This window comes from Salminus brasiliensis, chromosome 1 (genome assembly GCF_030463535.1).
Source record: "Salminus brasiliensis chromosome 1, fSalBra1.hap2, whole genome shotgun sequence".
Classification (NCBI taxonomy): Eukaryota; Metazoa; Chordata; class Actinopteri; order Characiformes; family Bryconidae; genus Salminus; species Salminus brasiliensis.
In genome coordinates this window covers 1,293,907-1,311,214 of record NC_132878.1, presented here as the reverse complement: position 1 = coordinate 1,311,214, position 17,308 = coordinate 1,293,907, and the positions used below count along the sequence as shown (strand labels likewise).

At 41.8% G+C, this 17,308-nt stretch overlaps 2 protein-coding genes across 2 annotated transcripts in view; both read right to left on the bottom strand.

The window, feature by feature from the left end:
- Positions 1 to 1,409: 1,409 nt before the first annotated feature.
- LOC140537035 (lipocalin-like) lies at positions 1,410 to 5,892 on the bottom strand. Its single transcript, XM_072659188.1, has 6 exons — positions 5,803 to 5,892; positions 5,275 to 5,414; positions 5,065 to 5,144; positions 3,389 to 3,505; positions 2,967 to 3,081; positions 1,410 to 1,569 (listed from the first exon to the last, which is right to left on the bottom strand). Exons 1-6 carry the CDS (start codon positions 5,890 to 5,892, stop codon positions 1,410 to 1,412), a joined length of 702 nt encoding a protein of 233 aa, XP_072515289.1.
- A 3,170-nt stretch (positions 5,893 to 9,062) lies between these two features.
- LOC140536920 (C-type lectin domain family 10 member A-like) overlaps positions 9,063 to 17,308 on the bottom strand; it is a 30,788-nt gene continuing 22,542 nt past the window's right edge. The window contains exons 11-13 of the mRNA XM_072659004.1: positions 11,703 to 11,848; positions 11,097 to 11,206; positions 9,063 to 9,228 (exon numbers count right to left, since the gene is read on the bottom strand). Of these exons, the coding sequence (XP_072515105.1) occupies positions 9,063 to 9,228; positions 11,097 to 11,206; positions 11,703 to 11,848 (422 nt within the window). The remainder of the gene's footprint in view (positions 9,229 to 11,096; positions 11,207 to 11,702; positions 11,849 to 17,308) is intronic.

Here is a 17,308-nt window from a genome sequence, read left to right as displayed (position 1 = left end):
ATCCTTTCTCCAGCATGAAGGAGCATCGTGTCATAAGGCAAACGTGATCAAACAAAATGGAAATTTTGGGTCCATGGTCAGGAAACTCCCCAGATCTCACCCCCACCCCCCCCCCCCCCACCACCCACCCCATCCTCAATAAACAGGGTGGACAAACAAAAACACAGAACCTGGGATCAACTCCAAGCACTGATCAGCTGATATCCGGCGTACCAAGGCAAAATGCAGAAGTCTTAAAAGTAAAGGGGTCAACACTGTAAATATAACGTCTTAAAACTGGACGTATTTCTCAATAAAAAAATGGTAGAAGCCAAGGTGTCCGTCTCGAATTGATCAACGCCATTCCTCCCCACCCCCTGCTTAAACCCGCCCCCAAACCCCGCCCCTGTGGTCCTTTTCTAGTAAGATTATTTATTTGGTCAGCGTTTAAACTTTGTTGTATAGTTCAGTGTAACTTGGATTCTATGGGACTGTAACTTATTGTTTTGTACACACATCTGTAAAGAGAGAGCGAAGATGTAAACACTTCTTAAAAGCGGATCAGAACTTTGTGTTGTCATGGGTGTAACTTTACATTTGTTTAAAAAAAGAGCTAAAAAGGAAATAAAAGGCAAAGTATTTTCCTGCACTGGCGTCTCTTTTCTCGGAGGACCCTCAGTCTGGCTGAGTCTCGGCCTGTTCTCATCAGCTCGGGTCAGTCTGCTGGACTCGGATTAGGATTAGACCTCAACTAAACTGTGTCTCTCAGCAGTGAGAGTGTTCTACAGTAGAAGCTCCAGATCTCATCAGATCAGATAAAGCAGCTGAACATGAATCCAGTAAAAAGGAGAAACAAGAGCTTCTTATTCTGAAGAAAGTAGTGAGAGCTCGTCGGTGAGCTAGTCTGAAGAACAGAGCTCGGTTCCTCCAGGTTTCTCCTGGACGCCCCCCAGTCCAGCCAGCACAGCGTGGAGGATGTGTTCAACTCCATCAGCAGCAGCAGCAGCAGCAGCAGCAGCTCACCTGATTTACCATCATTAAGCCCTGATTTACCACCAAACCAGGTGTTGATCTGAGGAGAACTCTAAATAACACTAGACTCCATTAAGGAGAACTTTGGAGATGTTCTAATGATGAACACAATGATGGAGAACCACCTCCACCTTCTGTTTATTCTAATATCAGAGTTTTACTGAGCAGATCAGCAGATTTTACTTCATTCTAATTTTCTCTGAACTCGTGGTTTAGAATTTGCTGAAAATCCTGTTTAGTGTTTGATGAGCTACAGAAGCGTTTATTACTTCTTCATTTAAAATGGGTGTCCGAACTTTTGCATACAGTTATATTTAAAAGAAATCCCACTTCACATCTTTTGCTGGTAGAAATCATGATTTATTGGTAAAGGCTTCAGGTGTGGAGACTAAAACACATCAGCTGAGCTGGGTTCCTGATTTAGGATAGAACGGGTTAGCCATTAGATTAGTGGGAGCTGATCTGGGTCTGTCCAGTCGAAGGTCCAGTCGAAGGTCCAGTGAAGGTCCAGTGGTGTCAGGAGCTGGAGGTGAGGGCGGGCGGCTCAGAGGCACGTCTCTAGAGAAGAGGAGAAAGAAAGTCGATTAGAAAAGTAGAAGAACTTTATTGATCCTGAAGGAAGCTGCAGTGCTACAGTAGAGATCGGTAGAATTGCCCCTGAACAATCCCAGATTAGACAACAAGGAAAAGGGCAGGAGTGGAAATACCGCCTTCACCCCTAGACCAGGCTTCCCACACACTGAGGTGTAGTGCTCAGTACAGGGCTTCTGTACACAGGGGTGGGTGGGGCTATTCTCTGGTAATAGAAGGGATATTAATATTAAGGCATTAATAAAGCATATTTAAGAGATGTGTATATATATATGTGAGAGTTTTAGCAGCGGTTGAGTTCTCTATTACTTCTCAACAGTATTAACAGTAATAATATCAGTCTATAATGTATATAATATAATGAAGGTATGAATTCTATAACAGTAGAACATGTGATCACAGTAGACGTTTATTAAATACAGAGCCAAACATCTACACAAGCTGTAACGTGCTTAGGTTGTTTTAGCTAGCTGTGCTAACGTAGCCACTGCTTTAAAGAATTCGAACCCTTTCTGAAGCTAAAGCATTAATGCTAAAGCTGTGGTAGACGTCACAGTCGCCTTTTTCTACCTTAATTACTGAATAATTACTTCAGGACTGAAACTCTAGCTCTGTTCAGCAGTGAATTATCAGTGAAGGTCGTTAGCTGCTAACATTAGCGACAGCCTCTTTAAAACGTCTCTCAGAAACTCTCAGGTTTAAAAACAGATTTAGATGAGTAAGCTTTGATCTTTGAGTGATTGATAACCAGATAAGATGATTTCTGGACTCGATTTGAGCTATTTTAGCGTTCGCTACATCACTGTGGGAAAATGCCTGCTTCTGGCTGTGGATATTAGCGATGCTAGCCGGAGGACCTGTTTAATGGCCGTTGGCTGAGCTGAGGGTACGAGGTGGGTCTTTAAAACAGTCACAGTCACAGGTTTGGGAACACTGGGTTGAAGGCTGATAGAGACCCTGCTCAGTTCAGCTAGATTAGCGAGCGTTAGCTCCGCTAGCGGCCTTGCTAACACTGAGAAGACTGTAGAGTAAACTGATATGAAGGACATCGATCCATATGAAGCTCAGGAGATACGTGGAGGTTCACTGCTGGGTTTGGACGGTAAATAAAAGGTACGTTTCTCTGAGTGAAGCAGAGTTTCACCCCAAACCCGACTCTGACCGAGCTCATCGGTCCACCTCTGACCCCGTTAACGCTGACTCAGCATCGCTCAGAGATTGGAGGCTCACTTTACCTGTTCAGTGAATGTTTTAAGAAAATAATAAGATTGTTATTATATTTACTATTATATTATAATAATATTATTATTATTACGATATTTCAGGATGGGCATAATGAGCATATCTCACACAGATTAATGTACATTGCAGGCGTACCGCTTTTGACCAGGGTGGCGAAGTTCCCGAGTTTAATGCCCTGTTCCAGTGAGACCCTGGTGAACTTCTTCTGCGCTTCCTCACTCACTTCTTTCTTACGACCTGTGAAACAGCACAAACACACACACACACACACTCATTTCTGTTTTAAGACACACCCACTTCCAGCACCTTACACTTATTCCTATTTTAACTGAAAGTGGGTGTGGCTTGAAGCAGAAACAATAATAAGGTGTTGAGAGTAGGTGTGGCTTAATGCTAAAGTGAGTGAAGTGCGAGAAGTAGGTGTGACATAAAACATGAATATGTGAGATCATAAAAGGGCGTGGCTTTAAGCAGATACAAATATGAGGCGGTGGGTGTGGCTTATATTAGAGGCATGGCAAGTTTCAAACATCGGACCACTTACTCAGCAGCCTGTTGAGGGTGTAGTTCCTCTCATTTTCGTCGGATATGATGAAGTAGGCGATGATGTATTCATCATACTTCACATCGAGTACCTGGAACACATTGTGAGCGTCGAATTCTGAGAGAGAGAGAGAGAGAGAGAGAGAGAGAGAGAGAGAGAGAGAGGATGTTTACAGACTCACTCTGACTGTAGATGAACAGTGTTTACAGACTTACTCTGACTGTAGATGAACAGTGTTTACAGACTCACTCTGACTGTAGGAGAACAGTGTTTACAGACTCACTCTGACTGTAGATGAACAGTGTTTACAGACTCACTCTGACTGTAGGAGAACAGTGTTTACAGACTCACTCTGACTGTAGAGGAACAGTGTTTACAGACTCACTCTGACTGTAGAGAAACAGTGTTTACAGACTCACTCTGACTGTAGGAGAACAGTGTTTACAGACTCACTCTGACTGTAGGAGAACAGTGTTTACAGACTCACTCTGACTGTAGAGGAACAGTGTTTACAGACTCACTCTGACTATAGGAGGACAGTGTTTACAGACTCACTCTGACTGTAGAGGAACAGTGTTTACAGACTCACTCTGACTGTAGGAGGACAGTGTTTACAGACTCACTCTGACTGTAGATGAACAGTGTTTACAGACTCACTCTGACTGTAGATGAACAGTGTTTACAGACTCACTCTGACTGTAGGAGAACAGTGTTTACAGACTCACTCTGACTGTAGAGAAACAGTGTTTACAGACTCACTCTGACTGTAGGAGAACAGTGTTTACAGACTTACTCTGACTGTAGAGGAACAGTGTTTACAGACTCACTCTGACTGTAGAGGAACAGTGTTTACAGACTCACTCTGACTGTAGGAGGACAGTGTTTACAGACTCACTCTGACTGTAGAGGAACAGTGTTTACAGACTCACTCTGACTGTAGGAGGACAGTGTTTACAGACTCACTCTGACTGTAGGAGAACAGTGTTTACAGACTCACTCTGACGGTAGAGAAACAGTGTTTACAGACTCACTCTGACTGTAGATGAACAGTGTTTACAGACTCACTCTGACTGTAGAGAAACAGTGTTTACAGACTCACTTTGACTGTAGAGGAACAGTGTTTACAGACTCACTCTGACTGTAGAGAAACAGTGTTTACAGACTCACTCTGACTGTAGATGAACAGTGTTTACAGACTCACTCTGACTGTAGGAGAACAGTGTTTACAGACTCACTCTGACTGCAGATGAACAGTGTTTACAGACTCACTCTGACTGTAGGAGAACAGTGTTTACAGACTCACTCTGACTGTAGAGAAACAGTGTTTACAGACTCACTCTGACTGTAGATGAACAGTGTTTACAGACTCACTCTGACTGTCAAAGAACAGCGTTACAGACTCACTCTGACTGTAGAGGAACAGTGTTTACAGACTCACTCTGACTGTAGGAGGACAGTGTTTACAGACTCACTCTGACTGTAGGAGAACAGTGTTTACAGACTCACTCTGACTGTAGAGGAACAGTGTTTACAGACTCACTCTGACTGTAGAGGAACAGTGTTTACAGATTCACTCTAACTGTAAGAGAACAGTGTTTACAGACTCACTCTGACTGTAGAGGAACAGTGTTTACAGACTCACTCTGACTGTAGGAGAACAGTGTTTACAGACTCACTCTCAAAGTAGAAGGTGAACCGTCCGGGAATTGTAGTCTTTTTAGCGACATCTTTCAGTTGCTTACAGGTACCATCAGGACTGTTAGAGAGAGAGAGAGAGAGAGAGAGAGAGAGAGCACTGAGTCACATTTACAATCATCAAACACTTTCACATCAAACAAATGTCTCTCTCTCTCTCTCTCTCTCTCTCTCTCTCTCTCTCACTCTACCCCTGGAAGGAGCTCTCCATCAGAAGGTCTCCGTTGGCTTGTGGAGTCAGGGTGATCGACTCCATTGGCAGCTCATTCAAACGGGCGACGAACCAGGGGGCGTTTGATGCAGCGTGGACCGCGTACCACTTTCCAGTGATCTGCAAACACACACACACACACACACACACACACACACACACACACACACCTCCATCAGCTTCAGTCCGTTCATCTCCAAACCTCGTCTCAGCTGATCTGAAGGATCTACAGTGAGTACAATCTGTTCACAGTGGAGGTGAATGGAGCTGATGCCTGAGACACGGTTTTGAGAAGATCTGAGTAGACCTGTGTACAAGAGAATGAAGGTTCTCTACACCTGTAAAATGTTTCTCACGCTCATAAACTTCAGACCTGATTCCTTTGTGAAAGTAACTTTAAATTGAGGCGGGGAACCAGCCACTGAAAGGTTCTTCAGGGCAGTGGTTCTCAAACCGGTCCTCAGGGACCCCATTAAAGAAGTTATGAATAAATATTGTTCTTTCTTACCAGCTGAACGTCGAAGTCGGAGCTAGCCGTGCCGCTCACGGCCACAGCATACAGGAGAACTCCCAGCATTCCCAGTACGGTGGTTGCCATGGCTGCTGTACACTGTAGCTGCTGTAGATAAGGAGTGATTGGAAGTTCAGAAGTGCCGGTTGTTCTCGCGGGACGTTCTTATATAGCAGAACACTGCGTTGACTACGTCAGCACCCCCAGGTGCACACAGGGGCGGGGCCAAGCAGTCACCCCACCAGCAGACCGCCCTCCGTGATGCCGTCAGCAGGTACAGTTTTCGACCTTGGAAACCATGGCAACCCTTGTGAAAGAAGAACTGTGAAATCTGAGCCCTGAATCTGAAAAATCCAGACTTTTGATGTTGACCCTTTCTCCACACTTTCATCCCGACTGAAGCTTCTTCTGGATCAGCTTTAAATTCAGTGCAGTTATTAAAGATGGAGTACTTTATAAATCCACCACACATCACATTCAGCCTAATGACCATTAATGAGCTCCACTCCAGCTGAAATACTGACCGTTAATAATCTACATTAAATCCGTCTGGAAACTGATAGAAATCTGAATAAACTGACCTCAATGACCTGAACAACACCAGCCTGTAAAAACTGTAATGTGCTTCAGTTCCTCCAGGTTTACGTTTATTAAATATAGAATTAGCTTCACCCTCCAGTCCATCAGTTTATGCCCCCTAATCTCCCACCTGCTACAGTCTTAAAGATAACGGTGCTTCAGAGGGTTCTTTAAACGACCCAGTGGAAGAACCTCTTTCGGATCCATAAGGAACCGTGTATTAGAGATGGTTGAGGGTGACGAATCTTTCAATTCAGGACATCAAGTCCTGGTTCTTTAGACCTCTAAGAGGTTCTTCACACTTCTCTATTACAGATATGGTTCTTTATGGATCCAAAGTCGGTTCTTCTACGGCGTCTCTCACAGAACCGTTGATTTCTTTTGAAGAGTGTCGAATTCCTGCAGCTTCAAACAGAGAATCTCAACTGAGTCACTTTTAAAAATATGATTCTGTGACGTTCCTTTATTGAGGCTCTTTTTCAGTGCTAGGCGCCCGAGCAGTCACCAGGGGGCGCCCCTAACCTGGTTGAGGTTGGGAGTGCAGTGTTAGGTAAGACTGAGGAGTGAGGTGGTAAAAGTTAGACCTTCACGTCTTATTGATTGATCTGATGGTTAGTGATCAGGTACTGCTGGTGTAAATGGGTTCCACCTGTAGAACCCAGTAGAGCACTCTTCCTGAGGTCTTCTGAGGATCTGCTGCAGGTTACTGGACCTCTCCTCCTCTGGTTTGTGTGAGCCGGGTCAGACGGTCGGTTACTGTGTGTCTCTCTCTCTGAGGGAGGGCAGACTCTCTCTGAGAACCCTTTGTGGTTCTGTGATAACGTCAGCGGCCGGCCTCGTCCATGGCCTTGAGCTCTCTGGATGTATCTAGTGTGCACTCGTTCTCTCACCGGGTGACGAGAGGCCGACTGACCTTATGTGTGTTTTTTGACTCTTCTCATGTTTATGCATTTATGCAAATAGCTGCTCTTTGTTTATGTCACAGTTTGTTCTGATCAAGGGATTTGAACCCCTTGCTCGATGTTGACCAGAGGAAGTGAGACTAGTGACCCCCTTGGTCAGCAGAACCTCCTCGGCTGTAGTGATTTCAGTAAGCACCCTGCTCTGTCATCAGCAAACTGGAACTCAGGGAGAAGCTGAGCTTTCCATCAACGTCCCGTATTAAAAAGAGGCCCTTAATTCCATTGACAGTGTACTTAGAGTATACTGAGAGCACTAACAGTACAGTTGTGGTGGGTTTCTATACACTCACCATGGACATGAGGGTCAGGGCTGCATCCCAAATGCATCCTACACACTAATACTATAAGCTATAGACTATACACTAACCGTAATAGTGCGGATTTGGTAGATTAGTTCAGAAGGGCTGCGTCCCAATCACATACTACACTAGTACTACACACTAAAACGGTAAATATAAAGGTATATAGCTACTATATACTAATCTTAATGCCGTTGTTGCTGTTCTTGCTTCGTTACCTATTTTTTTCTAATTTTTTCCAGACATGAATAGCTCCTCCTTTTACAGTGTAGCATTGCATTATGGGATAATAGTGTCCGTCAAAATCATACATGGATTTTTGTTTGTATTTTATCTATGACATACTAAATACTCAACTAGTTAGTATTACTAATTAGTTAGTGCTCTATTGGGACGCACCCTATACCAGTGTTTAAGCTGTTGTTTCATGTATAAGTGGTAGCTGTGTGAGGTTGGTTGGGGTGAAAAATGCTCAGATTTGGTTTAACAAGCCTGTTTACCACCCTGTTATTCTGTTTTACCTCAGAAGGAAACACAGAGGGAGACTTTTCTTTTATGGCGGACTGATGAAAAAACAGCCACATAGCATAGGTTAGCCTAGTCTAGCCTACCATAGCTCAGCATTATAACAAGAAAAAATCTGCTTGTATCCTTATAGCTGCTATTTTTAAATCCTTAAATATAAACACATGTCTGTACATTTTAGATACTTTGTTTGTTTATTTCCCTAACTTCATGGATTAGAGTAAAATAGAAAACTATGGAAGATGTGCCACAACTTTGCATATGGAATTGTTTTTTATTCAGTACAAATGTAGTCTTATCCTAACTTATTTCTAGTCTCTCTAGTCATGATGTATTTATTAAATAAATAATAAAATATAGTATTAAAAATAAAGTTTATCTGTTATATATATTTAAAAGTTTTATTTTTTATATGTTTTATTTTCAAACATATTTAAACATATATTTGGCTGATATGAAGATGGCCAATAACTATATGTTATTTATTTTGTTTTAGTTCTTGTTTGGATATTTATTAAATGATCTGACTGCATCTTTACTGTATCTTTAGCTGTGAAACTGTTTTTTTTTTATGTTTATTTATGTTACATGTATTTTAATAATGAGATGCTACACATCTGTGTTTAATATTTTACCACAGATTTCAAAATACATGTATTGTCATTTTTTTTGGTATATAAGGAAAATATTCTAAAATACATTTAGCGTGTGAAATGTATTTGAAATGTAGTTTAAATGTAGTTTAAATTATCCCTATATTTTGTTCAGCAGAGTCAGAAAGGCAATAAAAAAAATAAATAAATACTTTCTGCTTTAAAAGTAGTTTAATACAAGTGGTCAGGGTCTGTTTACAGAGATCTGGTCCCAGATGTGCTGAACAGATGCGTTTGGCTCAGTCATGGTCAGTCATGCGAGCGTTTGTCCTGCAGATGTAGTTTATCTTGTAGGAGCAGTGAGCATCGTTCAGCTTCCCTTCCTTTTTTAGATGTGCACAGTCCTCTCCTTCCTCTCCCAGACCGTGGTTCCTCCAGTCATCCGGCTGTCCGGGTTCCCACTGACTGCAACAGGGACACAACACTCAGATTACTGAACACTTATTGATTACGTATGATACACACACACACACACACACACACACAAAATACCTCACCTTACACTGTTGAAAGTTAAGGAAGTTTGTGAGAGTTTCAACTATTTACAGCATTTATTTGCAGAACTGATGACTGCTCCAAATAACTAAAAATATTCTTTCTTTCTTTTCAGATAAAAAAAAATAATAATAATAATAATAATAATAATAATAATAATAATTAGGTTAAAATAATATTTAAACAAAACGACACTAAATAGTTTAACTTTAGAATTCAGGATTCAGTCACTGCTGGGGGAAATGCAATTCAGGTGAGAATAATTAACAGGTAAGGTTTAGACTCTGCAGCAGTTCAGTACTAGTCTATAGTCTAAGTACACTATTCAGTTCTGCTGGAAACTAAAGGGTTAAATCTGTACACTAAATAGAAACCTATCCAATCAGGAGGGTTCTCTCAGTGGTATCTGGGCAGATTTAGCTAAACCAGCTCTCCCATTGGCCAGGACCTCACTGGTAGAACTGAAGACCATCAGATTATCCACCAACACAGATATAAATCAGTCAGGAGGTCAACAGGTCATAAAATATAGACATCAAGGCCCCCAGTGAGCAAACAGGGCTTACAACGCCCACAGTGGACATGTCAAATTTTGGGAGCACCCAAGGGTCACAGGGCGGGACCTATCTATCCTCTTCTGATCAGAACTATTTATAAATGATTGATAAAAGTCACTGAACCGCCAAGACTGTTGTACTGCTCAGGTGTGCTGATATCATCATAATACAGTATAACTAACCTGTATAAGCAGTGATATTAATAATATTTAGCATAATGATGGGTAGTGGTGGTGATAATCATAGTGGCAGATTGGTCTTTAGGTCTTCTGGAGGTTTTAGATATATGTCTATTGCAGGCCGTACTGTAAGCAGATATGCTTCAATATTAGCCGTTTGAGTAAAGTCACTGTTTTATGGAGAATATCCAGTGTTATCTTAGGGCTAACTCACTACTGGATTCAAAAATCCAGCGTTCTCTGACATTTATGGCCCGAACAGTTCACCACTGTTGTGGAGTAACACTGTATTCGCACCACAGCAAAGAGCTACATGCTGTAACGAAAGGGCGGGGGCGGGAGGGGGGGGGTTGAGGCCTCAAGCTTGAGTTACTTAGTATTTAGTAATCCTTTTAATATCATCCCATACTGAGGTCATAGTCAACATCCATCAACAATGTAGACCAGAACCAGGGCAAACACAGCAGTATGAGGGGGGTACAAGACTACAGGGGCCACAAAGGAGACACATGTGGGAACACTAATGACTGGGCGGGGTTAGGGCGGAGCCAAGGAACACAGACACAGACCAGGGAGAGAAAACAAGGGTGGATAGCTCTGTTCAGAGTCAAAGCGACTGCAGAGTTTGAGGCTAGTTCTCTAACTACTAGCCTCACATTCCTCTGTTGGCCTATCTAAGCTTATAAAGCTGGGCCAGCCATGCTACAGTGGCCTCTGGCCAGGGATGGTTAAGAACCTTGTCCAGTGGCCCAATAGTGTCAGGTTAGCTAACCTGGGCATTGAACCCACAAGGCTTTGATCAATATTCCAGTGTTTTGACCACTTAGCCACCACTGCCCACCTACATCTCTCACCAAAATCTTGGGAAATTAGCATCTTAATTGCATGTAGTTTTAAAATTCTCAGCACTTTCTCGCTCTCTCTTCACCTGCTTGGTTCAACCCCCAATACGAACGGTCAAAAAACGCTGGGTGTAGAAGAGTGGGTCAGGTCTCTGAGCTGTAAAACTGTAAAACTGGGCAGAGGTTTCTTTAAATCTTACTCTTTATTCATGACGTAAGGGGTTCCATCATCCCATCTCCACTGTCCTGTGAGTTCATCTGTGAGACCCACCCAGAAGTGAAACTTTGTGGTCTTAGAAGTGACAAACGCCTGCAGAGAAAGAGCGGAAGACAATTCAAATGCAATATATGTCCAAAGTTTGTGGACACCCCTCCTATTGCACCCATTGCTGACACACAGCTAGTCCAGTCTCTATAGAGAAGAAAGTACGGCCTATAGAATAGGACTCAACATCAGCATCATGACCCTATTGGCACCATGCTGCCTAATAATGCCAGACATGGGCTAGAGGGGAATAAAGCCCCCCAGCATTGAGCTGTGGATGGTGCTTTATCCAATACTTTTGGAAAAGTTGTGGAGTTGTGGAGGAGGTGGGGTGGGGTGGTGATCATCCAACAAACTGATCTTACAAATCCTCACAGCAATGCTTCTTCAGAATCTAGTAGAAAGTCTTCTTCTCTGGACAGCAGAGAAAGTTACTCCAACTAAAGCAGGATCGACTCTTTTAATACTGTGTCCCAATACTTCCGGTATCCCAATATCCTACAGCACCCCTTAAACAAGGGCCCAACAGTGTGGTCCTCACCCATTCAGCATCAGATTCCAGTGTGAGCAGAAAGGAATTGTGGGACCTGCAGTAATCCCGAGCCTGGTGCCAGCTTAGTTTGTCGTTGGAAAACAAGTAACATCTGAAACCAAACATCATCCATCCAGACTTACAGCTCAGTACCGCTTCACCAGAGAGAGAGAGAGAGAGAGAGAGAGAGATAGAGAGACATGTTATTAATATTCACCCTAATGAGAGACTGTAGCTCCGCCTCCTCAGTGTATATCACAATACCTACATTAAGAGCGTAATTAATATTCACCCTAATGAGAGACTGTAGCTCCTCCTCCTCAGTGTATATCACAATACCTACACTTAGAGCGTTATTAATATTCACCCTAATGAGAGACTGTAGCTCCGCCTCCTCAGTGTATATCACAATACCTACATTAAGAGCGTAATTAATATTCACCCTAATGAGAGACTGTAGCTCCTCCTCCTCAGTGTATATCACAATACCTACATTTAGAGCGTTATTAATATTCACCCTAATGAGAGACTGTAGCTCCGCCTCCTCAGTGTATATCACAATACCTACATTTAGAGCGTTATTAATATTCACCCTAATGAGAGACTGTAGCTCCTCCTCCTCAGTGTATATCACAATACCTACATTTAGAGCGTTATTAATATTCACCCTAATGAGAGACTGTAGCTCCTCCTCCTCAGTGTATATCACAATACCTACATTTAGAGCGTTATTAATATTCACCCTAATGAGAGACTGTAGCTCCGCCTCCTCAGTGTATATCACAATACCTACATTTAGAGTTATTAATATTCACCCTAATGAGAGACTGTAGCTCCGCCTCCTCAGTGTATATTACAATACCTACATTTAGAGCCTTATTAATATTCACCCTAATGAGAGACTGTAGCTCCTCCTCCTCAGTGTATATCACAATACCTACATTTAGAGCGTTATTAATATTCACCCTAATGAGAGACTGTAGCTCCGCCTCCTCAGTGTATATCACAATACCTACATTAAGAGCGTAATTAATATTCACCCTAATGAGAGACTGTAGCTCCGCCTCCTCAGTGTATATCACAATACCTACATTAAGAGCGTAATTAATATTCACCCTAATGAGAGAATGTAGCTCCGCCTCCTCAGTGTATATCACAATACCTACATTAAGAGCGTAATTAATATTGACCCTAATGAGAGACTGTAGCTCCGCCTCCTTAGTGTATATCACAATACCTACATTTAGAGCGTTATTAATATTCACCCTAATGAGACTGTAGCTCCGCCTCCTCAGTGTATATCACAATACCTACATTTAGAGCGTTATTAATATTCACCCTAATGAGAGACTGTAGCTCCGCCTCCTCAGTGTATATCACAATACCTACATTTAGAGCGTTATTAATATTCACCCTAATGAGAGACTGTAGCTCCACCTCCTCAGTGTATATCACAATACCTACATTTAGAGTGTTATTAATATTCACCCTAATGAGAGACTGTAGCTCCGCCTCCTCAGTGTATATCACAATACCTACATTTAGAGCGTTATTAATATTCACCCTAATGAGAGACTGTAGCTCCGCCTCCTCAGTGTATATCACAATACCTACATTTAGAGCGTTATTAATATTCACCCTAATGAGAGACTGTAGCTCCGCCTCCTCAGTGTATATCACAATACCTACATTTAGAGCGTTATTAATATTCACCCTAATGAGAGACTGTAGCTCCGCCTCCTCAGTGTATATCACAATACCTACATTTAGAGCGTTATTAATATTCACCCTAATGAGAGACTGTAGCTCCGCCTCCTCAGTGTATATCACAATACCTACATTTAGAGCGTTATTAATATTCACCCTAATGAGAGACTGTAGCTCCGCCTCCTCAGTGTATATCACAATACCTACATTTAGAGCGTTATTAATATTCACCCTAATGAGAGACTGTAGCTCCGCCTCTTCAGCGTATATCACAATACCTACATTTAGAGCGTTATTCATCCTGTTGAGAGGTTTCTTACTTGTTGCATTACTGCCTTCCTGGTTGGCCTTCATTTCAGCCAGAGCAGCCATCACTCTCTCATCTGAGGAGTGAAAAAAAATAAAATAAAATAGCATGAATTGTAATCTTGCACTTAAAATATATATTTATGATTATATAGTTTTGTCTCACCTGTGCTCTGAAGTTTAGAGAACAGAGATTCTACTGAAGAAGACAATTTTGCCACTTCAGTCATCATCCTGTTCTGAAATTCTTAGACAAAACAAAAACAGTCTGTCAGAATGAGCGTGTGGATCATATGAACATTATAGAGCATTATAGAGCGCCCCCTACGCTTCCTGTAGTGTATTACAGTCTGTCAGAATGAGCGTGTGAATCATATGATCATTATAGAGCATTATAGAGCGCCCCCTACGCTTCCTTTAGTGTATTACAGTCTGTCAGAATGAGCGTGTGAATCATATGATCATTATAGAGCATTATAGAGCGCCCCCTACGCTTCCTGTAGTGTATTACAGTCTGTCAGAATGAGCATGTGGATCATATGAACATTATAGAGCATTATAGAGCGCCCCCTACGCTTCCTTTAGTGTATTACAGTCTGTCAGAATGAGCGTGTGGATCATATGAGCATTATAGAGCGCCCCCTACACTTCCTGTAGTGTATTACAGTCTGTCAGAATGAGCATGTGGATCATATGAACATTATAGAGCATTATAAAGTGCCCCCTACACTTCCTTTAGTGTATTACAGTCTGTCAGAATGAGCGTGTGGATCATATGATCATTATAGAGCATTATAGAGCGCCCCCTAAGCTTCCTGTAGTGTATTACAGTCTGTCAGAATGAGCGTGTTGATCATATGATCATTATAGAGCATTATAGAGCGCCCCCTATGCTTCCTGTAGTGTATTACAGTCTTTCGGAATGAGCGTGTGAATCATATGAACATTATAGAGCATTATAGAGCACCCCCTACGCTTCCTGTAGTGTATTACAGTCTGTCAGAATGAGCATGTGGATCATATGAACATTATAGAGCATTATAGAGCGCCCCCTACACTTCCTGTAGTGTATTACAGTCTGTCAGAATGAGCGTGTGGATCATATGAACATTATAGAGCATTATAGAGCTCCCCCTACGCTTCCTGTAGTGTATTACAGTCTGTCAGAATGAGCGTGTGGATCATGTGAACATTATACAGCATTATAGAGCGCCCCCTACGCTTCCTGTGGTGTATTACAGTCTATCAGAATGAGCGTGTGGATCATATGAACATTATAGAGCATTATAGAGCGCCCCCTACACTTCCTGTAGTGTATTACAGTCTGTCAGAATGAGCGTGTGGATCATATGAACATTATAGAGCATTATAGAGCGCCCCCTACGCTTCCTGTAGTGTATTACAGTCTATCAGAATGAGCGTGTGGATCATATGAACATTATACAGCATTATAGAGCGCCCCCTACGGTTCCTGTAGTGTATTACAGTCTGTCAGAATGAGCGTGTGGATCATATGAACATTATACAGCATTATAGAGCGCCCCCTACGCTTCCTGTAGTGTATTACAGTCTATCAGAATGAGCGTGTGGATCATATGAACATTATAGAGCATTATAGGGCGCCCCCTACACTTCCTGTAGTGTATTACAGTCTGTCAGAATGAGCGTGTGGATCATATGAACATTATAGAGCATTATAGAGCTCCCCCTACGCTTCCTGTAGTGTATTACAGTCTGTCAGAATGAGCGTGTGGATCATATGAACATTATACAGCATTATAGAGCGCCCCCTACGCTTCCTGTAGTGTATTACAGTCTATCAGAATGAGCGTGTGGATCATATGAACATTATAGAGCATTATAGAGCGCCCCCTACGCTTCCTGTAGTGTATTACAGTCTATCAGAATGAGCGTGTGGATCATATGAACATTATAGAGCATTATAGAGCGCCCCCTACGCTTCCTGTAGTGTATTACAGTCTGTCAGAATGAGCGTGTGAATCATATGATCATTATAGAGCATTATAGAGCGCCCCCTACGCTTCCTTTAGTGTATTACAGTCTGTCAGAATGAGCGTGTGAATCATATGATCATTATAGAGCATTATAGAGCGCCCCCTATGCTTCCTGTAGTGTATTACAGTCTGTCAGAATGAGCATGTGGATCATATGAACATTATAGAGCATTATAGAGCGCCCCCTACGCTTCCTTTAGTGTATTACAGTCTGTCAGAATGAGCGTGTGGATCATATGAGCATTATAGAGCGCCCCCTACACTTCCTGTAGTGTATTACAGTCTGTCAGAATGAGCATGTGGATCATATGAACATTATAGAGCATTATAAAGTGCCCCCTACACTTCCTTTAGTGTATTACAGTCTGTCAGAATGAGCGTGTGGATCATATGATCATTATAGAGCATTATAGAGCGCCCCCTAAGCTTCCTGTAGTGTATTACAGTCTGTCAGAATGAGCGTGTTGATCATATGATCATTATAGAGCATTATAGAGCGCCCCCTATGCTTCCTGTAGTGTATTACAGTCTTTCGGAATGAGCGTGTGAATCATATGAACATTATAGAGCATTATAGAGCACCCCCTACGCTTCCTGTAGTGTATTACAGTCTGTCAGAATGAGCGTGTGGATCATATGAACATTATAGAGCGCCCCCTACGCTTCCTGTAGTGTATTACAGTCTGTCAGAATGAGCGTGTGGATCATATGATCATTATAGAGCATTATAGAGCGCTTCCTACGCTTCCTGTAGTGTATTACAGTCTGTCAGAATGAGCGTGTGAATCATATGAACATTATAGAGCATTATAGAGCGACCCCTACGCTTCCTGTAGTGTATTACAGTCTGTCAGAATGAGCGTGTGGATCATATGAACATTATAGAGCGCCCCCTATGCTTTCTGTAGTGTATTACAGTCTGTCAGAATGAAATTACTATGAACGGGGAACATTAACATTTTGGGTGAAGATGGTGCTTCTTACCTGCTAGTTTATCACTGCTGTCCAGTTTCGCCTTCATTTCTCCCAGAGCAGTCATCACCTTCTGATCTGAAGAGGAGAAGAATATAGAAATAAAATTCCCAGTATTTAAAAAAAATGAATTTACAATGAGGCAGAAAATATCTGTAAAAATGTGAATGTCTGAGATTTACACAATGTAAGTTCTTGCTATATATCTCATATCCAAGGTTCTTTCACAAATACATATTTAAAATAAATGTATGCATAAATAAATTAATAATGTGGTTAAACACTTAAAATACCATGAAATGTCTCGTTTATTATATACACTGAAAAAATTTATATTGCACACAAAACAACAACAGTCTATCACTGCAGAATGTGTGACGAATGGGTGGAGGCAGAGGTCAAAGCACAGGACAGCAGGTAAAGCACAGACAAATCCAGATAAGAGCCAAAATAACACAGCAAACCCTTCAGCAAGATGTTACTGCAGATTATTTGTGTTTTCTAAACTTCTGCAACATTTGTGTGATAATGAAATATATACATATATTAATAATTATATATATATAATTATTTCATTATCACACAAATGTTGCAAATATATAATTACATTAATAT